Source organism: Pyrgilauda ruficollis, unplaced genomic scaffold, assembly GCF_017590135.1.
Source record: "Pyrgilauda ruficollis isolate IOZ18807 unplaced genomic scaffold, ASM1759013v1 scaffold28, whole genome shotgun sequence".
NCBI classification, from domain to species: Eukaryota; Metazoa; Chordata; class Aves; order Passeriformes; family Passeridae; genus Pyrgilauda; species Pyrgilauda ruficollis.
The window spans coordinates 3,581,362-3,609,169 of NW_024524155.1; the positions used below are offsets into that span (position 1 = coordinate 3,581,362).

At 46.9% G+C, this 27,808-nt stretch overlaps 2 protein-coding genes across 4 annotated transcripts; one reads left to right on the forward strand and one right to left on the reverse strand.

Annotated features, from left to right (window-relative positions):
- Positions 1 to 1,156: 1,156 nt before the first annotated feature.
- On the reverse strand, positions 1,157 to 16,466 carry VIPAS39 (VPS33B interacting protein, apical-basolateral polarity regulator, spe-39 homolog). Of its 3 annotated transcripts, XM_041471818.1 has the most exons (20): positions 16,315 to 16,466; positions 16,124 to 16,216; positions 15,569 to 15,668; positions 14,149 to 14,292; positions 13,122 to 13,160; positions 12,678 to 12,742; positions 10,583 to 10,639; positions 9,578 to 9,670; positions 8,875 to 8,908; positions 8,329 to 8,431; positions 8,213 to 8,240; positions 7,977 to 8,050; positions 7,340 to 7,415; positions 6,917 to 7,051; positions 6,384 to 6,425; positions 5,896 to 5,985; positions 5,391 to 5,477; positions 2,720 to 2,809; positions 2,304 to 2,408; positions 1,157 to 2,038 (listed from the first exon to the last, which is right to left on the reverse strand). In XM_041471818.1, the coding sequence occupies exons 2-20, from the start codon at positions 16,214 to 16,216 to the stop codon at positions 2,018 to 2,020; spliced, it is 1,476 nt and encodes a 491-aa protein (XP_041327752.1). In that variant the 5' UTR covers positions 16,315 to 16,466; the 3' UTR covers positions 1,157 to 2,017. The 3 variants fall into 3 exon arrangements, 2 of the variants coding, with proteins under 2 accessions (XP_041327752.1, XP_041327754.1); XR_005955474.1 differs by lacking the exons at positions 1,157 to 2,038; positions 16,315 to 16,466 and adding an exon at positions 3,994 to 4,607 and having other exon boundaries at positions 2,381 to 2,408; positions 16,124 to 16,291; XM_041471820.1 differs by lacking the exons at positions 5,896 to 5,985; positions 16,315 to 16,466 and having other exon boundaries at positions 16,124 to 16,291.
- An 83-nt stretch (positions 16,467 to 16,549) lies between these two features.
- AHSA1 (activator of HSP90 ATPase activity 1) lies at positions 16,550 to 23,078 on the forward strand. The gene is made up of 9 exons (XM_041471821.1): positions 16,550 to 16,878; positions 17,208 to 17,398; positions 17,578 to 17,660; positions 18,324 to 18,441; positions 20,040 to 20,128; positions 20,479 to 20,613; positions 21,362 to 21,463; positions 21,986 to 22,037; positions 22,441 to 23,078. Exons 1-9 carry the CDS (start codon positions 16,799 to 16,801, stop codon positions 22,611 to 22,613), a joined length of 1,023 nt encoding a protein of 340 aa, XP_041327755.1. The 5' UTR covers positions 16,550 to 16,798; the 3' UTR covers positions 22,614 to 23,078.
- Positions 23,079 to 27,808: the final 4,730 nt, after the last annotated feature.

The following is a 27,808-nucleotide window of genomic DNA, read 5'->3' on the forward strand; positions in this document are numbered from 1 at the left end:
GGCACTGGAACACATTTACCTGTGCTGCGCCACATGCAGGTGAAACACAAACCACTGCTACCAGACTGGCAGCAGTGTCTGCCTGCCCAAAGTGGCACAGAGGGACTTTGGTTGCTGCCCATCACTGTTCTTGCATAGCAAAGGGCAGCAGCAGAGTGACACAAAGGAATAAATAAGTAAAGAGCTCAGCTGCCTGGCCCAGTCCTCGCAGACTGATTTAAAGTCTTTAGCTGAAACAGCTGAGCCTTGGGATCTGGCTGGTTTTCAATATCTATAAAAATCTATCTAATAAACTCTGTTTTGTCTCTTCCCTGAGATGATCAGAAAGAGGATTTTATTCCAAACATCTCCTTGGAGGACCATTCTCCCCATTTGTCTTATCTAAGAGTTTATGGAGTTATATGACTATATATGCAGCCTGTAGATGACATCTGTTTACTTACTTAGTATGAGCTACATAAAAATACAAGCTGTATTAGACTTGTTACTATTAATTTTAGTATCCCTCATCTAAAATGGCCCTAGATCAAGGGCAATCTTATCAATTTGTCCAAGTATGTGATGACAGGGAGTGAAGAAAGTGACCCAGACTCTCATCAGTGGTGCCCAGTGATGACAAGGGGCACTGGACACAAACTGAAATGTGCTGGTCCATCTGAAGACACAAACCCACCTTTTACTGTGAGTGTTGCCAAATTCAGAACATATTTCCCAGAGAAGCTGAGTTATCTCCAGCTGTGATGATAGTGAAAACCCACATAGCCATGGTCCTGGTCTGCCTGTTCCAGGTGATCCTGCTAAAGCATGAGCGGACTAGATGATCAAGAGATCTCTTCCAACCCAAATGATTCCGTAAGAAAAAAAAGAGACAGTTCATAGTGCAGCAGGGAGGCTGGAATCCAAATCTACTCTCATGTTTGTGGCAGCAAACTCTCCTACAAACTCTCTAAAATTAATTCACCTGTGCTGATAGCACTGAAGGTGTTAAATAAGGTACTGCTGCAAGCAATGGCACTCCATGGTGACATGCACTTTTAATGTGCTTTTCAGAACATTAAAAAACATCCTGCAACTCCTTTTGTGGGAGGTGATAAATTGCTCAGGATTAACACACAAGAGTGACAATGTACTTAGTGGGGAAAGGAAAGAAACAGGCCAAGGAGAAAGAGACAGCTTTATTTACAGAATTGAAGTGAGGTCTGAAAGGATGAAGCCAGCAGCTGCCTGAGGAGTTGTGTTTCTGAGAAAGTGCATTTCAATCCTTCCTGGCATAACACTTTCTGAGAAAAGAGCTGCTGGGGCCAGCAGGTTGGTGTCATCTGAGAGAGGTCCCTGCTTGCTCTCCATCCAACCCATCAGGACTCCGACCACCTCTACACCAGGTATTTCCCTGATCAAGGGATCTTCCAAATGCTGCAGTGCTAGCAGAAGGATACTGGCAGAGGTTGCTGTCCTGGCTCTCTGAGGAGTTCACACACCTCTTTTCCTAGAGTGAGCCAGAATTAAAAAAAAAAGCAACTGGTCCTTTGCCTCCCAGCACTTCCACACAGGGAGAAGGTGGTCCAGGTAGGTTTTACTCCAGCCACAGCCATGATTAGTGATGCCCTAGCCAGCTTGACTGTTACAGGGACTGGTCAGCAGTCTCTGGTGGAGAGACTCACAAATATGACTGAAACGATCCTCTTGCAAGAACAAGCCCAGGCACCACCCAGAGCAAGCATGCGTCTTGCTGTGCCCAGCAACTTCCCTCCATACACACAAGTGATGCCTGGCTTACAGCCAGGTCAAATACAATCGGATTCCAAAAAGAATCAACCCTGATGGATCGGTACCATAGTTTTGCCAGCTACAGTTTAGTAGCCGTCTTCAACCAGCCTGACCGCCACAGGCACCCACTGTCACCAACGTTGATCATGCAATGAGTAGTAACAGAGCTGCTCTGTTGGCACTGGACTGGGTTTTGCAGTTCCCTCTTTCAGTGACAAGGCAATGGCCAAACAGGCTGTTTCACAGGTGTTCAGTTCTTCCACCGGATTTGCTAAAAGAGAGAACAAGACATGACTAACAGCAACACTGAACACTGAGCCCTAGGGGGCAATTTAGTGACTCCCAGTACCTGACAAGGACAGCTACGGCCAGAGTGTGCCATTTCTATCAGTATAACCATTCTTTCCTACCCTGAATGCAAACAAAGATTAGCTTCCCAGCAGGGATAGAAAGTACAAAGGACAGCCATGCCCCTGCACCTAATCTCTACCTGTTTCTGGTGAGAGAGTCTGGAAGAAAGAGTAAGCATTTCTTACCATGTTGCTGAGAATGCTTTGTATCTTCTCTTCTTCTGCAGAGCCCCGCTCCACCTTGCCTTTATATGCTGACAGCTGGATACGATCCTTTAGATCCCGGTAGGTCTACATAAAGGGCAAAACCAGCACCCAGCTGAGAGAAAGGGACACTTCTGTGGCTAGATGGTGTCCTGCAGATGGGCAGGGCAACTCTACAATCCCCCATGCAGTTCCCAACACAGAACAATTTCACAGCACAAATGCTAGGAGCCACTCTCCTGGCTCATGGACTTCTACTGGGAACCTTATCGTTCTTCCCAGGCCACAGGGATAAACAAACACCACCAGGCACATGACAGAAGTGGCACACAGCAGAGAACAGAAAAGCTACAGAGAAAAAGCAGGCCATGTCCCATCTCCACACAGCAGCAATCTACCTCTATGACAACATCATGGCACTTGTATTTGGTAGCAAGGTTCAGCCGGGTCTCCACATCTTCCACCAGGCGCACGTATTCCTGCAGCACCTATGAGAGACAGAAGAATGTCTCAGCTCCCTTCTGCAGGTATGTCCTGCTTCATTCCCTCATCCCAGTCCCAAAACCTTTCAAGGCTGCTGGTCACACAGAGTTGGCTCCTTCTTTAGGGAACAAGTGACCTCAACAAGACTGTTCAGGATCCCAAACGCGTTGCTTACAAAGCTCAGAATCACTGAAAAAGCCGAGTTAGAAGGGACCCACAAGGACCATAGAGTCCCACTCTTGTCCCAACGCAGCACCATTTTCAAGGGTCAGAACATGTGCCTGAGAGCATTGTCCAAATATTTCTTGAATTCTGTCAGGCTTCATGCTGTGACCACTTCCCTGGGGAGCCTTTTCCAGTGCCCAATCACCCTCTGGGTGAAGAACCTCTTTCCAATATCCAACTTAAATCATCCCTGACACATTTCAGGCCACTCCCTTGAGTTCTGTCACTGGTCACCCCTCCTCTTCCCCTCCCAAAGAAGTTGTAGACTGCAATGAGGTTTCTCCTCAGTCCTCTTCTCCAGATCAAATAACCTCAGCTGTTCCTCATATAGTTTCCTCTAAAGACCCTTCACCATCTTCATGGCCCTCCTTTAGAGACTCTCTAACAGCTTTATAACCTTCTTATATTGTGGCACCCAAAATTGCCCCCAGCACTCCGAGGTGAGGCTGTCCTGGTGCAGAGCAGAGCAGGACAATCCCCTCCCTTGCCTGGCTGGCCGTGCTGTGCCCGATGCACCCCAGGACAACGCTGGCCCTCCTGGCTGCCAGGGCACTGCTGACTCAGGTTCAGCTTGCCAGTGACCAGTATCCATGGTGCTGCTCTCCAGTCTCTCATTCCCCAGTCTGTCCATACATCCAAGGTTGCCTCATCCCAGATGCAGAATCCATCACTTTCCCTGGCTGAACTCCATTTAATTTTGGTGACTGCCCAGCCCTCTAATTTGTTGAGGTCTCTGTGCAGAGCCTCCTTGCCTTCTAGGGAGTCAACAATTCCTCCCAGTTTTGTATCATCTACAAACTTGCTTGGTATCTCCTCCAGTTGTGCATCCAAGTAATTTATGAAGATGTTGAAGAGCACAGGGTCAAGGATGCAGCCCTGTGAAACCCCACTAGTAACCAGTCACCAGTCTGGTCACCCTATTTACTGTGATCCTTTATGCCCAACTCATGAACCAGATGCTCACCCATCTCATCACTTGTTAATCCAGATGTGTGCTGGTCATTTTGTCCAGAATGATACTCCAAGAGACATCAAAAGCTTTACTGGAATCCAAAAACATTACATGGAGTGGCTTTCCTTGTCATACCAAGGAAAACCAAGTGGGTTACCTTGTCATAAAAGGAAATCAGATTTGACAAGCAGAACTTTCCTCTCATGAAACCATGCTGGCTGTGACTAATGACTGTGTTGTGCTCCAGGTTTCTCAATACCTCCCAGAATAATCTTCTCCATAACTTTACCATGCACTGAAATGAGACTAGCAGGCCTACAGTCTCCAAGGTCCTCCTTCTTTCCTTCTTGAAAATTGGGACATTAACCAACCTCCAGTCATCTGGGATCTCTCCAGATTACCAAGACCACTCAAAAAATTGAGAGGTTTTGTGATGGCATCAGCTTGCTCTTTGCAGATTCTTTGATGAATGCCATCACGCCCCATAGATTTCCAACTCAAGCAGCAGATCCTGCATAGATTCAGGGTCAGCTGGGAGTTGATTGTTTTCACAGTCATTGTAGTCCAGCTCAGAGCACTGAGACCCACTTGATCCATCATCCGTTTATGAGGTGACCATCCTCATCCTGTAATGGGCCAATGTTATTTCTACACTGCCTATTGCCATTAAAGTATTTGTAAAAACTGTTTTTTGTTCCCCACAATTCTGGCCAGCTTCAACTTCAGTAGAGCTTTGGCTGCACAAAATTTTCTGCCTACAGTGGCAAGCAGCATCTTCTCATGTCATTTGACCTTGCTTCTATACCTTCCTTTTTTGTCTTATTTCCAAGGGAAGATTCCTGTTCAGTCAAGATGACCTTCTGCCTTGCCTGCCTGACTTCCAACATTTGGGAATTGTCTGCTACTGTACCCTTAGAAGGCCATGTTTAAAAACTGACTGATGGACCCCACTGCCTGCAAAAACATTTTCCCAGGGGACCTTACCAATTCCCTGAGCAGCCTGAAGTCTGTTCTCCTCATGTCCAGACCTGGGGTTTTGCTGCACTTTTCCTCCTAGTGACAGAATGTTAGGCTACCTCGTTGCTACGGATCAGGTTAACCATTGCCAGCCAGATTAAGAAAGAGAAAATTTAATGTAGCAAAAAAAAGTGGCAATGCACATGGGAAGAGAGTTCCCAGCCAACTCTGGCCAGCTGTCCCTCTTGCAGTCAGAGCTAGGACCCAGCCCTCAATACCACCCACACCTTCTGTTGAGGCACGGGTCACTCAGCTGTGTGCTGTACCCACCTGGCAAAGCCAGAAGATCAGCAAGCTTCTCCACTTCCAGCTAGGAAGCAGCTTACCTGAGGAGTCATTCATACACCAAATCCCAACCAAGAGCAGGACATAAGCGGGGGTTCCTGGCTCACCTGCACAGGAGCATTGTTCCTCTGCAAGATCTCCACCACTCGGTGGAAGCCAATAGGTGCCTTCTTCTTGGTGTAACCCAGCCAGTTCTGAAACGAGAACCAAATCTATGTTAACCTAAAAGGATAATCCTTCCAGCCACAAGAAAATATGTTTTTTCTCCCAGTGCCAGTAACATACTCCACAGCCACCACATGCACGCCACTGCAGCACGCTTCACGCAGTGGCTGGGCACAGGCTGGCTGCAATCCCTTTGATAACAGAGCTCAGGGGCAGCACCCCTCTCTGACCTTATTGCTGCAGCCAAGCCAGGCCCAGCACAGGTCTCAGGCAGGGAGAGAAGGAAAGTATTTAGTATATTTATATACTAAACAACACTCTGCAGCAGAGGTGCTGGGCCCTGCTGAAATAAAACCAGTCTGTCCAGTAACTCCAGAACAAGCCAGCTATCAGTAGTAGATGCCAGTACTTGGGACTGTGTCCCCAGCAAGGCTTTCTGCAGCTCACCTTGGTGGTGAGGAGGGCATCCACATCACCCCAGGCCCGCAGCTTGGCACGGGCTGCCAGGGCAGTCAGCACATACTGCTTATCAGGAATCTGCAAGGCAGAAAGCTGCAGTCACAACAGTAGCACAGCTGAGAAGGTCTGTGTGGGCTGGACATGAATGCTATCTGCCCCAGCTCTGTCAGGACCTACACCAACACCCAGGCAAAGAGGCAAGGTGCTGCCTGATGCCATACACATCACTGCAGAGACTTGGAAGTGAGGATTTGCAAGTGCTGCTGCAGACAGGGTACATCCATTGAAAGTCTCCACATAGCTCCCAACTGCCTTTCTGAGACTCCAGAAGGGCCCTGCTCAAAAAGGATGCCATGGCCTCCTCCCTAGCTCAGTGCTGAGCACCTCAAATTCCTCCTACTGAGCTCCTTAATTACATACAGTTTGTCTGAGCATGTTTTCAGTTAGTGCTGCCACAACAGGGGAGACTCACACACCTTAAACGTCTTCTTCAGGTTGGTGGGGCTGCTGAACATTCCCTAGAGAAAGCAGACAAGTCAGTGCAAACTCAGAAGAGCAGGCCACAGCAGGGGTTCAGATACCTGTCATAAGGCATCTGCCTTGCACAGAGTCAGTCTCCTCAAGATTTTACTGTTTTTTGCTCATGTCAGTGCCACAGGAGAAACCAGCTGGCAAAAGAGAGCAACTATCCCACCCCATCAGCTGTCTGGTCTGGTTTCCCTACATCCTCAAGTGGAGCACCTCCAGCACGTCCAACACCAGTACCATGCACCTCAGCCTCATGGGATTTACAGTGGTTTCTAGGAGACAACTCCCTGACAAACTGTGCCAGGTTGAATGTCTTTGAGCACAAAACTCCAAACTGGTGCCAGGGGACGAAGTCTCTCAGAGGGATGAAATATGACCTCTCTTTCCCTTTTTCTCCTTAACATGTTACAGCTTGATCACCCCACACCTTGAGGGCTACAAGGATGAGATGGAACCTTATCTTCTGCCACATCATCCTCACCTCAGCCTCTGTGTAGTGGTAGAAACAGGAATAGAAGAGGGTGGTCACTAGTGGCATGTTGAGAATTGAAGCCTTGCGAGGATATTTCCGAAACAGCTCTGACTGCCCAGCCATCTCCAAGTGCCGATCATTAGCCTGTGGAATCAGGAAGACAGACGGTGAACATGAGCATAACTGCTTGTTTAGCTGTGGGATAGAGACCTAGACATAGTGTTATGACAGCAATGTGCAAGCACAGCCCCAGCATGCTATCCAGTCTCAGATCTGCTATTTCACATGTGCCTGGCATAGCAGCCTGAATAGCAATTACAAATACACTAGCCAGGGCAGGCTGGTTAGATCCAAAGTGGTCTAAGTTAGGGAAAGCAAGAGATCTCACAGGTAGTCCCAGCCATCTCCTGACCAGCAGAGAAGATTTCATACCTCAATGATGATCTGTCGCTCCAACAGGGTATAATGGTCTTGGACATGGGAGGTATCCTCAGCTGAAAATGGCAGCCTGGCCAGACATGAAGAAAAGAGATACTGTGACCAGCTCTGAAGTACAGAATCCTTCATTTACTTCTAACTACTCTTAGAAGAATTTTTTTTTTCTACCAAACAAGCTCCCATTCTTCCCATCTTGAATGGCTAGTGGGTACTCAAGTTCCTGACCCACTGCCCTCTACAAATGGCTCTCTCCTAGACAGGCTCCAGAGAAAGAAACATTATGTGGTACCTCTCACAGAATAACCTAAAGTGGATGCTACCAACTTCCTCAGGTGCTCAGGTACCCAGACCTTCATCCATCACAATCTGAAGGGTCAATGATCAGAAAGGCCCTCGAAGCATCTTTCCTCCTGAATAAGCAGCAAAAGCTACTGGACTAGTGATCACCACAAATGATTCCTCTCTGGTCTACACTGTATCCACGACTCTACTCCCACTCCCCACTAAGGGAAAACTGACATCAGCTCTCAACCCACATAAGCCATGGCACTAGCACAGAGGTTTAATTTTCTTCATTACCACCTTCTGTGAAGAATCCACATCCCTCCCCTGCTTTTGCATTTTTTCTTACCCAATGCAACCTTTCAGGAATTCCCTCCTTTTTTCTACATCCTGGATGTTCAAATGTTCCCGGTACTGAGACAGCTGGAGGGAGAGGGGAAAGAAGCAAAGTGTTCTCATGGATTTGGGAGATACAGTATTCCAGAGGGTGAAATGGGGACAAAAAGCTTTCGCCTGATTCCCACACACTCTGCAGCCAGCCTCCCCCCCTGCAGTAAGGGAGCTTACGCTCCTGGGAATACTCACAGCAACTTCCTCAGTCCTGTCTAAGAACCTGCAAAAGGGAATCAGCAAGCATTAACTTGGAGGCAGGTTCCTAGCAGTGTGTTCAGCCCTGCCACAGGATGGATCAACAGCCTCACCTGAGCAGATCCAGAAGGAACTTCTGCTCACCCGTCTCTCTCAGGAAATGGATCAGATGGCACAAGGCCACCTGCCGCACCTCCAGCTCCCGAAACAAGATCTCTACAGGGGAGAGAGATTATGCACAGATGGCTAAAGTAAGACAGCAGTACCAAGCAGAGGGGACTTAGCACAGTGCATGGAGTTGAAAGCCATTGGCAGGATTCAACAACCTTATCCCATCTCAAATCACAGTGTTGGAGGCTGGAGCACAGAAGAGCCCAATCACTGACAGCTGAATTCACAGCCATGTGCTTCCTCTACAGATTCATTTTCATCCATCCCATCACCACCACCTACCACTGCTTAAAGCTCCTCTCTGGAGCCTTTGTAGGCATCACCATCCCCCCCGCCTCCTACATTACACTTGCTACAAAAATATTTCATGCTTAGTAAAAAAGCAATACCCCAGATGCTCTCTTTGTAACTTGCACTCAGTGAAGAAATTACCCCCTCCATCCTTCACTGAAACACACTATAGAAATCCCAGCCCCAGTCATGCTCACCTCTTCTCAACGTCCGCTTCAGGAATATCAGGACCTGTGAGCACAGCCAGACAGCTCAGAATTAAGACAGACAAACAAACAGCATACTGGTCAAGGTCTAGAGAAGTTTTGGCAAAGGACCTCTGAAAACAAAGCTCTTATAGCACTCAACTTAATTCTGGTATCCACAACACCCAGAACAAGCAGTGAGCCTGGGCCACAGCTGTCTAGATTCTTGCCTAAGCTCCTTCTCTGGAGTTTAGATAAGTGAGACCACAATTTACAAAGGAAAACCTTTCCATGCAAAATACAAGGAATTAGAAGACCTGGATGAAGTAAGCTCTGACACAATCCCATTTCCTGTCTGATACTTTAAAAGTCAGAAAAACTGGTGAGGCCCCAGATCCCAAATGCCAGGTCCCAGATCTTCTGTGCTGAAATGAGCAGATTAAACCTTGAGCTGCAAGAAGTAGCTGCAAAAATCTGTAAGCCTTAATGATCAGAGTCCTTGTTATTAACATCAATTCTGCAGAGTGGCAGGAAAGACAGCAGGAATACAAAATTTCCCAGTCTTTAGCTTTGACACTTTCCAGTAACTTTGGTTTGAACTAAAGAACACCCCCCAGCCTTGCAAGACCAGGTGGCCAACTGACTGCATTCTCACAAGCACTCTCTGAGGGGCCACCCAGAAGTCCCAGCCCTCTACGGCCCCAGCAGGACTCACAGCTGTAATGACATTCCCATCATGCCCTGCCACAGCTTCATCCAAGAGCACCAGCTTGTCCTGCAGGGAACGAAACCTCTCTAGAGAGCAGACCTAGAGACAGAACAGGAAGAAGTAGGCATGTGGGTATGAGACAGTCCTCAGGCTGAATCCAAGCTATTATTTACTCCTCACCCATAAGCCCTTCAGCAACATGAATAACTGCCCTCCCAATGAGTGGATAAATTCTCATGAAACCACATGCCACATAATCCCTGGAAATCTGTCCACAGGGATTGCAGTCAACCCTCATTATTGCCCAGTCTAGGACAGCAGACAATGTACACTCAGCACAAACACCCTTGTAACAAGACAAAACTTTCCTGTACACCACAAACCACTGGCCCTGACAGGAGGAGGGGACTCTGCAGACCCCTTTCCACAAAGGAGACCATAGAAGTAGAGTCATAACTCTTTCTCCCTTCTTCTTACCTCACGTCTGTGGCCTCTCTCAGCCTTTAGTTCACCTCAGCCTTTGAGGAGACATATGCAGAGTGAAACCACAATCTCCCTATGTGTTCACTGCACAGTGAGGCAGCTGAGACGAAGATTACAGCTCCAGTGAAACCATTTCTGTCTTCCTCCCTCCATTTGCCACCAAGTGAGAATGGCGATAAAGCCCCACCCCCTCAGATTTTTAAAATAAACCCAGCCCCAGGGAGCAGAAAGGGTAGAAAGGGACACAGCAGTACAGATACCTACTGTCAGAGCCTTGCTGAGGGGACAACTCAAGTAAACAAAGCAACAAAACCCTGAAGTTCTCCTGCTGCTCCTGAGCTAGTGTGATCCCAGCACTGCCACCTGGCAAAGTAACAGACAGGCAGACCACCATCCCTGCTAGGTGCTGCAAGCAACACAGATCCCCTCCTTGCTCCCAGAATAGCCAGGAGCACAGGAAAGTGTAAAGCATTTTGGGACCACCTACCCTCCATCTCTTACAAGCAGGTGGGAGTGCAAAGTCCTTACCTTGCCCCTCTGCATTCGCCTGACTGTATCTTTGGGGCTCCAGTCACTGCTGTAATCCTGCCACAAGAGAAATAAAGCACTCTTAAGCCTCAGATAATTTCAGCAATCTCCAAGCTGCTTTTCACTTCTGCTGCCTCAGTGATGGCCTACATGTAGCTACTCACACTTATCATTCAGCTGCTCCAGCAAAGGTGTTAGTAGGATGTGTATGTACATTTTTCAGGTGCAAATGTTGAGCCCTCAAACTCTGCATATGCTGGTGTGGAGGGAAGCTAAATGCCCATATGCTAACCCAGCCTTTCTATTGCCTCAGTAATCCTTTATAAGAAGTGCATTGCATCAGGTTGTTCTCCTTGCAAACTGTGTTGCTTTCAGGACAAACAAAATACATGCAAAACAGACTAACCTAAAACTGAAGGGCAAGGAGTCAGTTTCTTGTTACAATTCAGACAGACTTCTGCTGGTGAGCCTTCCACAGCAGCGTGGAGAGCACAGGGACAACAGCCTCAGGCAAGCACCTGGGGAGTTGCACAAGACAAGGACAATGTGACAAGGGCATTGAAGCCTGGAGGAGGACCACCTTAAGGTAATATGCTACCACTGCTGCAATGATCAGAATTTTGCACCTGCAGGAGGCAGACACTATGATCTGAAGCACTGGATAAACAGTGATGGTGGCCTGAGCCACTCCTAACACAGACACCATAAAGTCATCTAGGTCTCTGTGAGGCACTCAAGCCGGTAGTTGCAATTCAGCTTTGTGCCTCAAAAGGTCCAGAGAAAGGAAGCAATAAGAACCAGCTCTGAGGACACTGAATTTTAAATCATTGAAGATTTATTGAAAGCCCAAATCTAAGGATGAAAGATCTGACCCAGTCCTACTGGGAGGCCTCTACACGAGTCTCTCAAAGCAATGCATAGCTGAGTGTCAAATATCCTGAGCACCAGAATTTCCTCCAGCACCTCTGGCCAGAGGCATCTTCTCAGCCTGTCACTGTCAGGACACTCATCAAAAGCTGCCACTAACTTTCCATTTTTTGTCCCACCCCACTTACACCATCCCATTTGCATTTAAGAGGCTGTACAATCCTTCTCCTTTCTGTTTCACTGCTTCTACAGGCCCAGAACAGAACATAACAGGGCACTCTTCTCCTGCTGTGCTTTGAGGAAGTGCTGTCTGTTAGGTTATGTCATTAATGGCTACCTAACAAAATACACCAGCCTGGGGAGGATCAGGTGGCCAAGGACAGGTGGACCACGAACCCCAGCAGCTCAAGGATGCACGTGCCAGCTACTGGAAGAGACTGGGGTCTGGGATTCAGCTACGAAACAAACCAGATGTCTAAGACCAGCTACTGGAGGGACCCATACAGTGTGTGTACGTTCCACTTGTGAAATTGGTCAGACAGAAAGGAAGCTCAGGACCAAGGTTGAGTGTTTTCTGTATGTTTCTTCTGTATTCATAAAGGCGTTGATTTCTGTCTGTGTTAACCCCTGCAGACAGCTGTGTTAGTATTGTGCATGTCTGTCTCTGCAGGAAATATAAGCTCAGTCCTGTTACTGCCTGGACCTAGAGACATGGGACCACAATCTCACACCTAGTAAGAGGAATCCATCGAGTCCCAAAATCCTCTACATCCTCTAACACTTATCACTGCGTATCTGGTAGACAAACATTCCTGCCAATTGAAACACTGCCTCTCCATAACACCCTCTGTACTGTCCCAGTGATTCATGAACAAGAAATTTCAAAACTTTCATAATTAAAAATATGTAAAAACCACATGTGATGCCAGTTTATCTGACCTGACATGAAAGCAGCTTACAGACAAAGCACTATTTTGAAATCCTTTCCACAAAGACTGCTAGGCTATTCATTAAAAGGAGTAACCAAAACCAAGACCCCCTGCAAAATTCCATACTTCTGGACAAAAGCAGAGAACGCTTAAATTACTGCAAGGCTGCATTTTGCAGTTCCCTGTCCTATTCCCTGCATTGCCCTCTTCTGTCTGAAACAGCAACTAATCACTTCCCATGAAACCAGCAGAGTAGGAAGTTCACTAATCTCAGTATACAACAAGCACAGGCTGCTCACCTTGTACTCAGCTTTCGGTCTGCGCAGCTCTGGGGCATAGTTTTTAACTCCTGTGTCAGTGAGGGCTGAGAGGGAAAGGCACAGATGAACAGTACATAAAAATCCTGATTCACATCCACTTCCAAACCCATCCCTTTCTTGGTTTTCATGGCAGAAGACCCAAACTTAAGCACCAAATGGCAAAACAGCATTACTCTAAAACAAAACAGCATTACTCTAAAACAAACAGCTCTCACTTGTGCCTAAGTAATTACTCCAAATCATCATGCCAATTCTTTAATTTCCTTGAGGAAAGAACGACCCACAATTGAACTTTTAGACAGCACATGATTCAGTTTCCCTTCTTGCATCATAAGACAGATGACACTTCCCTTTTTTTTGGAAATGCTTTGTTTCATGTAAATCTGCACCCCTCCCAGAATGAGGCAGGGACCCAAAACTTACCATCTGAAAGGGACTGGAAACTTGAGAGTTTGTTTCGTCCTGAAATAAAAACACTGATGAAACACTGTCCCCTCACGAGCAACATCTCCTGCACAGGGAACATAAGCCTAGACTGCAAGCCAGTTTACTGCAGCTATGCCCCTGTAGAACAAGCCACCCTGTGCAGTGATTCACTCTACACCAGCACAGCTGGGGCTCACCTGCTTACATTCTAAGGCATTGAAGTTGTCTGAGGCATCACAAACCATATCACACTTCATCCCTATCTGCTCTCTTGGTGCTGAGGCCAGGAGAGGTTGGACCTGAATTCACTCATCTACCTGCAGAGCAGAGGCACAGGCACATAGCACTGCAACATCGGCCATGGCAACATGGACAGCTCCACCCACCAGGGTTGCAACTTGGATGCCTTTCTTCATCACCTTATTGTCATAGTTGAGAGTAAAAAACACCCCAGAGAAAGAGAGACAAAGCAAAAGCTGTTTTGCTGTCTTGCTGTGTGAGAACAGAGCTGAACTCTTGCAAGCTGTGTATGTTTGCCCACAGCCTGCTGCACAGCTCCCCCCATAACCAGCTACACTGCCACTGCTGCTATCATGTGTTTGCTGAACTGACACCAACAGCAGCCAGCTGAGCTCCAAATAAAGGATAATCAATCTGTCTTCTCTACAGAACTCAAAATCAAATGAGGGCTACATGGGTCAAGCCCTTTGCAGCTTGCTCTTTCCCATCAACCAAATGGATTGCCACACAGTGCTGTGTTCTACCTTGCTGTTCTTTGGAACCTGGATTTTAAGAAGCCGTAATCTCCAAAGCCCCTTCCCACTCTACAAAAGCATGTGATCTACTGCACAGGACAGTGTTCAATTTCTGACCAGAGGGCAATACACTTCCACCCTGAGGAGAGACTGGAGCTCCCTGTTTTGCAATACACTTCAGATGAAACAATTTACATAAGATAACACATTGCCTCTTGGCAGTCTTAAGGGAAAACACATTTATCAGCATGGTATATAATGAACCTCACCTTTGAACAGGCTGCTTAGGGAGTAGGAAGAAGCTTGTTTGGGAAGAGCAGCATAGGAGGAAGAGCCTTTCTGCAGGCTGGAGTCTCGGCCATCCAGGGAGCTGGTGCTGCCAGAGGCTGTCTCTTTGATTGACCAGGAGATACCTGTGTGCAGACAGGTCATTTTTATCCGAGAAAGTCTGTAAAGAATGATCTTCTGGCACAGCAGAAACATTGCCAGATGTCGGCTGGTCAGTTCTGCACTAGCACACCTTGGTAAGTCTGACCCTCAGCACTAAGCAGACACAGTGCATCTCTCCATGCAGAATTCCAGTCTCGTAAAATGCTGCTTGTTAAGCAGTGGCACATTGTCCTCCAGAAATGGTTGGTTTCAGCAACATTGTACAGCTGGCTATGACTTGTGTAAAAGGAATACACAGACCTTCTATATATTATTGCATGAGACAATGCATAGTCCTTTTCTAAAACTACAAATCAAGACAGAGTCCCTGGCCTGCCTCAAATTGCAGAAGCCTAAAAGCATGCTTTCCTCAACACTGAAGACTAAGATGGTTTCCCTTCCCACACAGACAAAACAGCTCTCAGTGTGCCTATGCTGCTGGCAACAATGCATATGTCTCCCTCCTGCCTGTTCAATACAGTTTCCCCTTGTTTTCACGTAGCTGCACAACACACATATTTTAGAATCAGCATGATAGACAAAAAACCACAATAGGTAAAGAGACCCTGGGTGGGAAAAGAAAGCAGAGGGAAGAGCTATAGCAAAGGACAAGAAGATCTTTGAAGATCCTTTGGGTGACCCATATGTAAGTTTTCATGGTTTGACACTGGGTAGCAAGTGTCACAATTCTGTGGGTCATGAACTCAAAAGCACAGCACACAGGATTGTGTGTGGGCCATGAACTTGCTCCCATCATCACTACAAACACATCTGCTTAATGTTTACAGGTCCCTTTCAAATTTCAAGTGTAAGAGTCATTCTGTAAACACACATTAAACCTTGGATATCTGCTTAAAGTGTTGTGGGGTAAAAACACAGAAACCTTAAATAGTGCTATTTCAGGCAGTGATGTGAAGGAAATGATCACCTAGAATCTCACAGGCCACCTGAGCAAGATGAGTATCAGTCCGTAACCACCAAAATACCTGCTCTGAGCTTGACTACATATTAGAAAAAACACAGTGAATTCCCTCCGCTTGTCTGTACTCCTCTTTTCTAACACAATTTGGGTTTCTGCTCATCCTCTTTTCAGTGGATCTGCTCAGGTAGATCAAGTAGCTCAGAATGTGACCTGGGAGACTCGAATCAGAATAGATATGCAGAATTAGATAGCAAATAATACTCCTGACTTAAATGACTTGAGCAGCAATTTTAAACCCCCTCTGTCTCAAGGATAATTTGCAGTACTTCTGCACTTACTTCCCACAGGTTCTCCACTCCAGCTGACCCTCTCGAGGTCATCATCATCATCATCGACAATATCCCGAAGGCTGTTCACTGCCCTTTTGGATTCCTTTAGCTACACACAAAAGAGTGACCTTGCATAAGGAACATCAGAACTGTAGAATGCACTTCATTCCTACTATCATCAAACACCTCCCAAAGAACTTTGAATACAGCTTCTTCAGCTTCCATTGCTTCTTCTCGGGATGGTATTTTAGTCCTGTAGCTGTGCAGCAGACACAGGAACCCTTCCTCACCACTGGGAAGCTCAAGGACACCTACGTGGACACTAACAACTCAATCAGCGGGAGATGCAGTCTGGTGCGTGGGCGGGGAACCACGTCCTAATGAGATTTAGGACTGGCTACCGTGGAGAGAGACGGGACCCTCCGCAGCGGGCAGGAGGTGACACTCCACCTACAGAACACCAACCCTCCGCGATGTGCAGGGCCGAGACCTGGGCTGGGCCGGCTACGGGGGCCACCCGGTGAGGGTGTCTTACCGGCAGCTCCAGGGTCGGGCCCTCCCTACCTGCGAGAGCTCGTCATCCTCATCGTCGAAGGTGAAGGCCCGGAACTTGGAGCTGTGCCAGTACTCCTCCTCGTCCGCCCGCACCCTGCTCATCTGCAACGGCACCGCGCGGCTGCCTCAGCGGAGGAAGGGAGTGCCTGCCTCGCGGGTATCACAGCTCCCGGCCCCGCCGCCCCCAGCCCCTCTCTCACCTCGCCGCCCCTCCCGCGCCAGCAGCACCTCACAGCAGGGAGCGGGGTGGGGCAGCCGCTTGCGGAGCATGCCGGGACGTGTAGTTCTCCTGCTGGGCGCGGCACGGCCGCTCCTCGTTCACCGCACTACGAGTCCCGGCGTGCCCCGCGGGCCGCATTGACTTGCTTTCGGACTACCAGTCCCAGCGGGCTGCGGGTGCGCCGGAGAGGTGTCTGGGCCGGCAATCGCGATCGAGGCTCTGGGAATTGTGGGCTGACCCCGGGAGCTGTGGGCCGGCAGGGACGGGACGGGACGGGAGCACCAGCCGCAGCCCCAAGCTGCCTGCAGCACGGCGGAACCAACTAGCCGGGCGGAACCAATAAGCCGGGGTCGCGCGGCGGGGGCGTGCCGGAAGGGCCCGCGCCGGGCGGAAGGCGGGAGGCGGCGCGGCGGTTCTAGCAGCTTCCACGGGCGCTCGGAGCGGAGGCGGCAATCCCGGTCCCGATGGCCAAGTGGGGGGAGGGAGACCCGCGCTGGATCGTGGAGCAGCGGGCCGACGCCACCAACGTCAACAACTGGCACTGGTGAGCGGGGCGGCGGCTGCCAGAGCCGCCCGGGAGGCCCCGGCGCGGAGGGGCGGCACGGCCGGAGTGGCGGCGGGCACAGGGGCCGCTGCTCGCGGCGTGCGGCTGCTGAGGGGGGGGTGCCCGCGCTGATCCTCCGCGGCGTGTGTGGCGGGGTGCCCGAGCCGAGGTGTGCCGGGGGAATGGCTGGAGGTGGCCTGGGGAAGAAATCTGTGTGTGTTTGTGTTGAAGCGGGGCAGGGAGACAAGACTGGGGAGCACTGGATAGTCCCAGTGTGCACTGTCAGCGTGGCTTGTCCCGGATTGTCACCCTGCTCGGTTTTCCTGCAGGACAGAGAGGGATGCCTCCAACTGGTCCACGGAGCGGCTGAAAGCTCTCCTCCTGCCTGTCAGGGTGGAGGGTGAGGAAGGGACGTGTGAGGTGACAGAAGTGAGCAAACTGGACGGAGAGGCCTCTATTAACAACCGCAAAGGGAAACTGATCTTCTTCTACGAGTGGGCTATCAAGCTGGCGTGGACTGGTGAGTGATATGCACCCCTCCTGTTTCAAGGTCGGATTAATGTAAAATATCAAAGGCAAGGATACACATTTCATTTGGGAATAATATTGGGAAGTGTCGTATTTTGATACAATGCAAGTTTGCTTTGACAACAACCAGAGTAAGAACGGTTGATCTGAGCAATATAATTTTAATTGCAGGCACCTCAAAGACAGGAGTGAAGTACAAAGGTTATGTGGAGATTCCTAATCTCTCAGATGAAAACGACATCGATGAAGTTGAGGTAAGCAAAGCTGGATGTATGGAGTATTCTAACAGGAATACACACAGCATTAATATTTGCTTTCCTGTTACCTTTCTTAGAACATTTGTGTAGAATTTTTTACTGTTAGAGACTGCTTAAGTTAACAGAATCAAAAAACGGTTTGGGTTGAATGGGATCTTTGAAGGTCATCTATTACCAACCTCCCAGCCATGAGCAGGGACATCTGGCACTAGACCAGGTTACTCAGAGCTCCATCCAGGCTGGCCTTGCACACCTCCAGGAAGGGAGCATCCACAGATTCTATGGGCAACTTGTTCCAGTGCTTCACCACCCTTAGAGTAAAGAATTTCCTTCTAATTTTTAATTTAAATCTACCCTCTTTCAGCTTAAAACCGTTGTCTTTCATTCTGTCACTACACTCCCAGAGAAAGAGTCGCTCCCCCATCGTGTTGTATCTTTATCAAATTAATTCCTGTCCTCTAGATGCAAAGGGCTCTGTAGCACAAGGAGGCATTTAGGCACACATGTACAGTACTGTAGGCTGAGAGAGGTGAAATGAAAGATGAATGAAACTGCAGGGCTGTTTGTGAAAGTTTAGCCAAAGTCTGTGATGTTGAATTGAGTAATAAAAGAACTGTGTACGTTTGTCCTTGTTAATCAGTGCTTGTATTTATTGTTCAGATCCTTGTCAGCCTTGCTAAAGATGAGCCTGACACTAACTTGAAGACCCTGATGAAGCAAGAGGGTGGAAAGAAAATTAGAGATGCAATGAAAACTTACATCAGCACTCTGAAAACGGGTATGTAACTGAGAGGGAGAAGTGTAATGGGAACCCATATGGGCTAATTCTAAAGGAGAGATGGGAGTAAAGCGAAGAGTTGTTCTCTCCATCTCAACAGAAAGGTGTCACAGCAATTACAGTAACTTTGTGAAGAAGCATTTCTGACTCTAGACAGCATAGCACAGCCCAGAAAGGTTGGTTTTGGTGGTAATGCAGTAATAAACAGTATCTTTGAATTTATGTTTCAAAACTGAGAATGCCCTTCATATCCTGAAGCTATGGAGAAAATGAAAGCCAGTAGAACGTGTTGGTTACCCCAGTGACCTTGTCACTGCCTGTGGCACAATCTGGCCTTCAGCTGGCTTGCTCCCTTGGAAAGTAATATCTTCTCCAGTTTGTCATTTGTTTTTGGGGGTTTTTTCCCCTCTTGCCACTCTGGTAAAGACATCTAGTGTTAATTGGATTTTAGAATAACTGATGTCTGGAACTTGCTCTGCAGGTATTGTTGGTGTCTTTTAATGAGCTGTCTCAGCATCTGGATGCTTTTTTTTTTTTTTTTTAAGTTAAATCTGAGTCCAGCAGTTGGAGTTAAATCAATGTGCTTTGGTTGAGTTTGGCTTTCCTCTCAAATACAGGCTGGGAATGCTACAGTTCCTTTTTATACCCATTTAGCTATATTACATTACATGTCCTAGATATGCTGGGTACAAACTACCACTGGTTGCTGGTTTTCCAGGATTAAATTTCTGTACTCTTGGGTTTTTTTTCAGGCACTGTAGTGTTCAGGCTGGGAGATACAGTCACCCAGTGAAAGATAAGAGTGCTGATCAGGAAAATCTGTGTGATCTTGTGGGCTGCAATAAATGAGAATAAGTGGGAACCAAGTATTGCAGGATACAGGTTTATGCACATATGATAAAATTCTGCTTTCTAATGGAATTTTTCTACTCTGAACAGATGAATAGCAAGAAAAAGGAGCAAAATGTTGTGTAATTGGTAAAAGCAGAAGTGACTGAGCTGGAGAAAAAGCAAATGTAATTCTGAATGAGGCTGAAGGCTCTGATGGAGTTAGAAAAGTGTTAGTGCTGCTGGACAGGGTGCTGGTGTATGTATAGTCCTGGCATCTTGTGTCAACAAAGATAAATCAAAGAGGGAGTTGGAAGTTACTGTTGTTTACTGCAGTGATACAAGAAATGGAAAAGCTTGGTTTGGTGTGTCTAGGCCAGCAAGGCAAAAGTTTTTGAGGTGTGATGTGACTGAAATTTATATTAGAGAGTGAGAGAGGAAAAAAGCTACGTAAGTCTAAGGCTAACCAACCTTAATGTGAGAGCGGTGTGTGGAAGATGCAACGTCTAGGCTGTGAAGAGGAGCTAAGTTCCTAATGGTTAGTGTAGGCAGGTGCTGACAGGCCTTTGGTGGAGAGTAGTGAGGGAAAGAATTAATTGCTTGTAAGAAGAGGTCTGTTTACTTTTTCTAAACACTTGTTTCAAGTCATGGATGCTGGCCAAGAGCAAGGGGGAAACCAGGAAGCCCGTTTTGATTGTGTATTTCAAAGTACAGTCAGAAGGTTTACTTGATCTTCTATCGGTTTCATGGGCATATTCCTGTCTTTCCAGAATTCACCCAGGGCATGATTTTGCCCACAGTGAACGGTGAACATATGGAAACAGCACCTCAGGTGGCTCCTAAAGCAGAAGACCGCAAGGTAAACAAAACTGCAAACATGCTTTGTTATCAGTGAAGAAAGGTACGCTGTATTAGATTCTGGGGCTTACAGGAGCAACCTGTGTTGTGTATAGGACACATACATTCAGGAACTGGCAATCTGTGGAATAGATGTGACTGTTTCCATTGGCAGCACGTGCTGTTTCTTCCAAGCAAAGTGATAAATCTGCTTTTTACATTTAAGTATGGTTGTATCTTATTGCATCTTTACTAAGAGACTTGGTTTTTCTCCTTGCATATGTGAACCATTTGTTGATTTTTTTGGTTTGGGTTTTTTTTGGTGAAAAAAAAAAAAACTGTATGTGTTTGTTTTCCTTGTTGTTTTGTTAGATGGCTGCCAGGAGCAGTACTGCCACATCACAGTCCAAATCCATAGGAGTCAAGATCCCTACCTGTAAGATCAGTTTGAAGGACACCTTCTTAACATCTCCTGAGGAGCTCTACCGGGTATTTGTTACTCAGGAGGTAATGCCTGGCTACTTCTGAGAGTTGTTCTTTGCATATAGAGGCTCTTTCTAATAAGGTTTTTAAGAAGTTCTGTTGGACACTCACAATCCATGAGAATGGAATCAGAAAGCTGTTCTGAGAGTAGTTGCTGAAAGCTTGTGTGCATCTTTCCACACAGCTGACAAGAGCGGATTAGTGCCAACCAGAAGCAAGTTCCAGACTTCTGTCAGCATTGTCTGTAGGTGTATCCCTTACTGCATGTGGCCAGGTCACTTGGGATTTACAGTTGTGTGCTTCTGGTTTGTTTTTTCCTTCTAAGGTTAGGTGGTATCAAAATCGTGCTTGGGAATATCTTCCACTTTTCCGCATGCTGTTATATTAGGAGGAGAGAGCAGCATTGTATTATTATTTAAACATAGTCTTAGTCTTTTGTTCTTCTTATTTTGATAAGAAAAATGAAAAAGCAAAGAATATTTTTTTCTTAGAATTAGGTTTTATTAAGAAATCAAAATAAATCACTGTGTGACTCAAAACACTGCATAGCACTATGCTGGAGGTTCTTTTCCTTGGGCAGGTGAAATGCTGCTGTAGTAGCTAAAAACTTGCTTTTCTGGCCAGGGGTTTTGTCTTTTGCGGAAGACCTTACACTATTGACCTACCTCCTCTTCAAGAACTTTTGTGTCTGGGTGGGAGGCATTAGGCAATGGGTTTGCAGGAAAATAATGTCAAGTAATACAAATCTGATTTGCTCCTGAATTCTTTTCAGATGGTCCAAGCTTTCACCCACGCACAAGCCACCTTGGAGGCCGATAAAGGGGGCAAGTTTCAGTTGCTGGATGGCAGTGTCACAGGAGAGTTTGTTGACCTAGTAAGTACTAACCAGTTCAGGTGTATCTTGCTCAGAGGCAGTGCTGTTATCAGTTCTGTTACAATGCTTTTGTTAGCTAACTGTGGGGTTCCACCTGGTGCTCAATAGTTACCTATAATTTCTCTGACTATTGAAGCATTCCTAGTAGTATGGATTAATGCCTGGCACTTCAGTCTGGGGAGAAAACATGATTTCCAGTTGTAGATCTCCCCTGTCTTTTAGTGATTTTACTTGTCAGGGGTTGGAGGAGTGTTAAAGATAGTAACTGACCCTCCTTCTCTTTGGCTCCATTGCCACTAAAGTCTTCTGGATAGTCAGGGACTTTGTCTCAGTGTTTGAGGCTACATACCTTTCTGGAAGGGGATTGAAAAGAAAATGACACTTAAAATCTGTTTCCTTCTGTCTGTGTGTTTCACAAGGGATCTCTAAGGCTTCATTCATATCAACACAATTCTAGATGTTTTCTGTTAGACTGTAGGATTTACAAAAAGTTACTACTCAATCTTTGTCTTCCTTTTCAAGGTTCCTGAGAAGCAACTCGTTATGAAATGGAGATTTAAATCTTGGCCAGCTGGTAAGTAGTCCAGAAATGGATTTGCCTGTCTTTGAAGGATATCATCCCCATTTGCCACACTTAATTGTGGCTCCTGATCAGGGAGCACAGGATGTTCCGGGAGCTGCTCCAGTGTTATTCCAGTTTCCTGTCCCACATTATCATGTGTGCATCTTCAGCCACTGTGTAGAGCAGTGACCAGGTAGGAAGGATGAAGTTGCTGCTTGTGCAGCTGTAGCTGCAACTGCTTCAAACCGCAGGGAGAGGGAGCCCTCTTCTCGCTGTATTTCTAGGGAAGGCCTACAGCTGCCATAAGTAGATTCTCCTGGAAGGACCTCGAAGAGTCTTAAGTGGTGCCCTGTGAAAGGAGGAGCTGTATGTACTGTACTACACACTGCTGACCGATCTGTTTTGGCTCCTCTAGGGCACTTTGCAACTATCACCTTGAACTTCAATGACAAAGGTGGCGAGACGGAGGTGTGCTTGGAAGGTAAGGGCGTTCCTGCCAGTGAGGAAGAAAGAACAAAGCAAGGCTGGCAGCGCTACTACTTTGAGGGCATTAAACAGACATTTGGTTATGGTGCCCGCTTGTTTTAATACCGGTTGCTGGGAGGCTCTGCCTGAAGACTCTGCCACATGGACTGATAAAATTCTCGCCTGTTCCTTTCTAATCTTGGCCCTGCCGCTGAGTAAAGTGGGATGACAGGTGATGAAGAAGGCCATGGAGCAGCACCACTTTCAGTCCCTCACTGCTTTGTGCATGTCTTGTGCTGCAGGGGATTCTCTTACATGTACATACTTCTATTGCTAAATAAACCTAACTTAAAAAAACCCTGTGGAATTCGTGTCCTTGGATTGGCTTGAGTTCAAAGGGTTGGGCGATAGGCTGAGGGAGGGATCTGTCTAGAAAAACACTGATCAATGAGGATTGCTGATGCCAATGTGATTTACTCCTCACTTCTGGGGGAGTACAGAGCATGAGCTTGATGCAGTTTTTAGTCTGAGCAGCTGCTCATTTTCCCTCTGCTTTTGATCTGCCGGCAGTAAATGTTTCAAACCCTTCCCATTTTTGAAGGGATTTGTGATCCTGTTCAAGCTGCTCCTCTCCTTTGCATATCCCCTTCAACACAGTCATTTCTTACACTTCCACTAGTCTGCTCTACAAGAATGACAATCATGCAAACCAGTGCTAGGGAAACTCCCAACTACAGAATGTCTCTAGAAGGTTGTGGGGCCTAGGGCCAGCTCCCTCCAAGAGCTTCAGGCCAAAGCAAACTTTTTTTCAGAAATAAATCCCACCTCCACTTAGGGTCTACAGGATGCAGTACTTTTTGCTCATCATACTTCAGCTGTTGCTTTAAATGGTGAGAGAGAAAAAAAAGCTTGTTCTCACCTGTTAATACATTAGTTCCTGGAGCTGTCTTCAAAAGCAATGAACTTGTTTATAGGAGGGGTGAAAATCTGACCAGAAGTGTCAACCTGCTTAACCGCAAGGGTGAGAGAAGTGCTTGGTTTTGGAGGCATGAGCTTCTCTTGTATACTTTTTTTTTCCTAGTGTTTCCTGCAGAGCTCCTCTAGTAAGCTAGAAGGGAGTAATGTTACTGGGTGAAATTTACTGGTCTGGGGATATTTTGGTTTTTTAAAAATTTTTTTTAAAATCTGAATTGTATGTGATAACTGTTCCCTTCAAGAGAGGAGACAAGAAAAAAACTTTAGTGGCATTTTTATAAGAAACCCTGAATGTAGTCATTGGAGTCTCCTTTTAAACTATAAAGACCATTCTGCCTGTTCTCACTACTCCAAAGTGCTGAAGTATGAAAAAATTATGATAAAAGTGTGTACAAAAAAACATCAAGAATGCAGTATGGAACTAAATTCTGTAGTGTGTACTCATCCCTGAGCTGACCTGTGAGAACAAAGGAAGTTGTACAGAGGCAGCTGCAGATATGGTAGAGCTTCCCTAAAGCACTGGCTGGCTGGGAAAATGGATGCAGGTGTTTTGCCAGGATTTTTGTGCACAGGTGAACTCCTGTATGCACCCGGTAGGCTGCAGGGCAGCAGGTAACATGATGGAGCACATTGATCTCACTGTACAGCCTGTATGCTTGGGCTTCTCTTTGGGAAATCTGGGCAGCAACGTGGGAAACCTTAAACAGCAGGGCTAGCAAGTGAGTTCACAGCCAAAAATTTGGTAAAAGAAGAGCAAAGTTATTTAAAAACTAAAAAAAATGAGCTTGTTCTAAGTCAGCTGGAGACAAAGGTGACAGCTGAGTTGTGATATCTTTGCTGTGCTTTGGCAGCTGTGCTGCGGTAGCAGTGTTCGCCTGCCGCAGCCTCTGCTGCCACAGCTGGGCCAGAAGGCAGGCCCTGCTAATCACCTGCTGCTGGAAGGTTGGGAAGTGGGACAGGAAGGCAACTGAAGTGGAATTTTAATTGCCTTCCTTTCATCACAAGCAGGGTTTACTTCAGGCATCCTGCTGCTACTCTAATAGGGCACGCTTTGGCCTCAGCCAGCAACCCACATGCACGGGGCTCTGGACTCAGGGCTTTGCTCGGAGGCCATTGGAGGGCTCTTCCAGCAAAAGGGACTACCCTGAGTTATGCTGGTGCTTCCCCAGCTGGCTTCCTGCCCTGCAGGCTGGAAATCACCATCCCCACAGCAGCAGAACAGGCTGTGTAATGTAGCCATGCCTTGGCTGCCATTCACACGTGAATCTCTTGGACTAAGCCAGCAGTGAAGCAAAGATTGTGCTAAAAGGCCAGGCTGTGCACTCAGGCAGAGTGTGCCAGGCTGTGCCAGCTCTAACGGGGCACAGCAATGGTAATTAAGGCCTTACACCACTTCAGACATTTACTTGGTTAAGGAGATCTGAGCCTTTTAAGTCATGCTAGAGAAGGTCGCTGCACTACATCTGCCTACTGGCAGCAGACACACACTCCTGCAGCTACAGCTGACCTCCAGTGCAGCTACGCCATGCTAATGAGAAGTCCAGACCTCTGCTTTACTTGGAAGTATTGGAAAACAGTCACAGTTTAGTAGTCCTTCAGCTATTTGGGGAAGGGAGGGATGTATAAAATTAGGGAAAAAAGCAGGGTTCAGTATACTCTGACCCAAAGGCTCTTCAAGAATTTGACAGGGGATGAGAGTCCTGTAAATTAAAGAAAACAAAGGTTAAAAAAGCAGAAAACAGAAGTGAATTTTTCAGGGATGGAAGTCAGAGGTGGATCCTCACTGACTATGCTGTTATGAGGCACATGGAGATGAGGAAGAAGCAACCCATCAAACAATAAACCAAATGGAGTCTTTGAACTTTTTTAAGACTGTAGGCAATGCTCCATAGAATAGTTTTATTAGTACATAAGGGAAGGCCTAATGAACCTGTAATGAATCCAGTACATTTCGGTATAAAAGATAATATACTTGGTAACTTAAAAGTAAAAAAAAAAAAAAAAAAAAAAAAAAAAAACCCAAAAAAAACCAAAAAAATCCATTACCACTGGTGCTGTAAAAGACAAGTTTAGGAGACAATTCTAGAATCAAAAATTATCTTGAGCAAGTGAAAAAGTGAGGTGAGCAGGACTACAGCTGAAAACCTTCAGTGTGCTGGGGTTTGGTTTTTCCCTAGTCTTCTGCTCCAGAGGTGTGCCACCAGCACAGAAGACCAATGTAGCCACACAGTGAGGTGTGTCCCTTCTCAGGCCAGAACAGAAGTGTCTGAAAGGTTTGTTTCTTCTCTAGAACTACAGTTTTAACTCAAGATCCACAGACCACAACCACATCTTGCTATTTCCTGGGTTAATACCAGGCATTGCAGTCCAGGCCTGCTGCACAGGCTTCGGCTAAACTCTCCTGGCATTATCACTCTCTTTTCTCCTTCCAGAGGAGATCCTTCTGGGCCCAGCTGGACTTTTTGTGTGCTTTCTAAGAAGCAGATTCTTGGAGCTGGAGCCCTGAAAAAAAATCAGGCAATGGGATTTCTGTTGCTGTAAACATGTTCCTACAAAATCTCATGTTCATCCCTGAGAGATGGGCTTTACTCACCCCACCTGTGTCCCAGCAAAATCTGGGCATGGCTCCTTCTGTGTGCAGAAAAACACTACTGCAGGCTGGATGCCAGGGGACTGACTGGTCCAGCTCAGCTCCAGTCCAGGCTGGCAGACTGAGACAACTCAACAGCAACCAGTCAGGAAGTTTTGTGCTCAAAGCAGCAGGCAAAAGTGCAGTTTAAGACTGTCACAGACTCACTGTATGATTTCAGGTGACATCTCCAGGTCTCCAGCACCTGCAGAATTAGGGCAGGAATCCTTCCTGCTTCCAACCTCTGGCTGTGGGATTTCTATATCCCAGGAGTTTCACAGCAGGGTCCATCATCCAACACAGCAAGGACCTTGCTGCAGAGGATAAAAGCACATTAGGCATGTTATACACATAGCAGTAACTGCTGACTGCTCCTCCAGGGAAAGAGTGATTTTCTTTGAGCAGAGTGGAGCTCAGCCTGCTCCCCCTGGCTTGGGCTCCATGCAACAATGCTTTTGATGTTGCAGAAGGCCAGTAGGAAGCCCCTAGCATCCTTCACCGAGAGGAGTCACCTGCTCCCCCAGGCAGGGGCCAGCAATGGTGCCAGGCAGCTGTGAAGCAGAGTCCCATGCTAGAGTAGCAGATAAACCCTTGACAGATGTGCAGCCAGCACAAAGCAAAAGCAGCAAGAGAGGAGCAGAAACAGCTGGAAATAGCAAGAACTTGGAAGTGTTTATGATTTACACACAAAATTAACAGCAACAAAAAGCTGTGATCCCTGGAAAGCTTTGCAAACCCCCCCCCCCCCGCTATAATTAGCTGGTGGCTCTGGAGGTGGCTTGCCAAACCAGTTTTTTAGCTGGGATGATGGTGGGGTTTTTCCCCCTGCTGTGGTATGCTGGACCATCAGCCAGTACCCAGCTCTGGCCAGGCTGACCATGGAATAAAACCCAAGGTCAGGGCTGGGGCACAGGCAATGTGTTTCCTTCTCAGCACTGGCCCTGAAGGTCTTCTTGTAGGAGGCTTCCTCCCCTGTAAGCAGAACTTCACATATCCAATGGGCTCCAGATAGTCTTTCTTACCTTTTGCAGCCAGACAACTTGAAATGCAAATGTTAAAGGAAGGAAGCAAAGCCACCAGGGCCCCAAGTGGGGCTGGGAACCCAAGACATACAGTGTTAAACATAGGATCATCCCTCTCAACCAAAATAAATAGCAACACATGCTTCAGTCACAACTGAATGACATCAGCATGACATATACATACATAAAGTGCTTTATTGCAGCATCAGATTAAAGAACTCTTCTCTGTGAAATTTTGTAGGAATAAAAGACATTTTATATATATATATTATATAAAAAAACCCCAATAAACTTAAGGAGTGACAGCTTAGAGATTCATCACTTAAATAGCAGTGGGCTGGACAGAATCTTTGACGGGATATAAAAATAAACACTTGCTTAATGTCTACTTTTCTCATGGTGTTCTGCAAAGCCTCACGGTGTGTAAGGTGCTTGTTTGAGGAACAACAGTGCTTGTTTCTCATACTCCACTTTGTGCCTGTATTGTCCAAACCACAGAGGCAGCAAAGCAGAACAGCTACTTGGCTCTCAACTAGCTTGTGTGGGGATGTCAGGGAATGGGGGAGTATCAATGCAAGAAATTTTTTTACTTGCCCTTGGATGGAACTCCAGTTCTTACAGAAACTACAAATTTTTTTTCTGGGGGTTAGACTGGTTGACATAGCTAGAGTAAAGAGGAGGGTAAAAGTCCT

Excerpts from the sequence above, each read along its gene's own strand:
- VIPAS39 (XM_041471818.1), bottom strand. The coding sequence starts at position 16,216 with ATGAGCAGGGTGCGGGCGGACGAGGAGGAGTACTGGCACAGCTCCAAG. Across the intron at positions 5,478-5,895 it reads ATGCCCTCCTCACCACCAAG|AACTGGCTGGGTTACACCAA; the intron begins GTGAGCTGCAGA and ends TTCTCGTTTCAG. Across the intron at positions 2,409-2,719 it reads GCCATGATGTTGTCATAGAG|ACCTACCGGGATCTAAAGGA; the intron begins GTAGATTGCTGC and ends CCCTTTATGTAG.
- AHSA1 (XM_041471821.1), top strand. The coding sequence starts at position 16,799 with ATGGCCAAGTGGGGGGAGGGAGACCCGCGCTGGATCGTGGAGCAGCGG. Across the intron at positions 18,442-20,039 it reads CATCAGCACTCTGAAAACGG|AATTCACCCAGGGCATGATT; the intron begins GTATGTAACTGA and ends CTGTCTTTCCAG. Across the intron at positions 20,129-20,478 it reads CTAAAGCAGAAGACCGCAAG|ATGGCTGCCAGGAGCAGTAC; the intron begins GTAAACAAAACT and ends TTGTTTTGTTAG.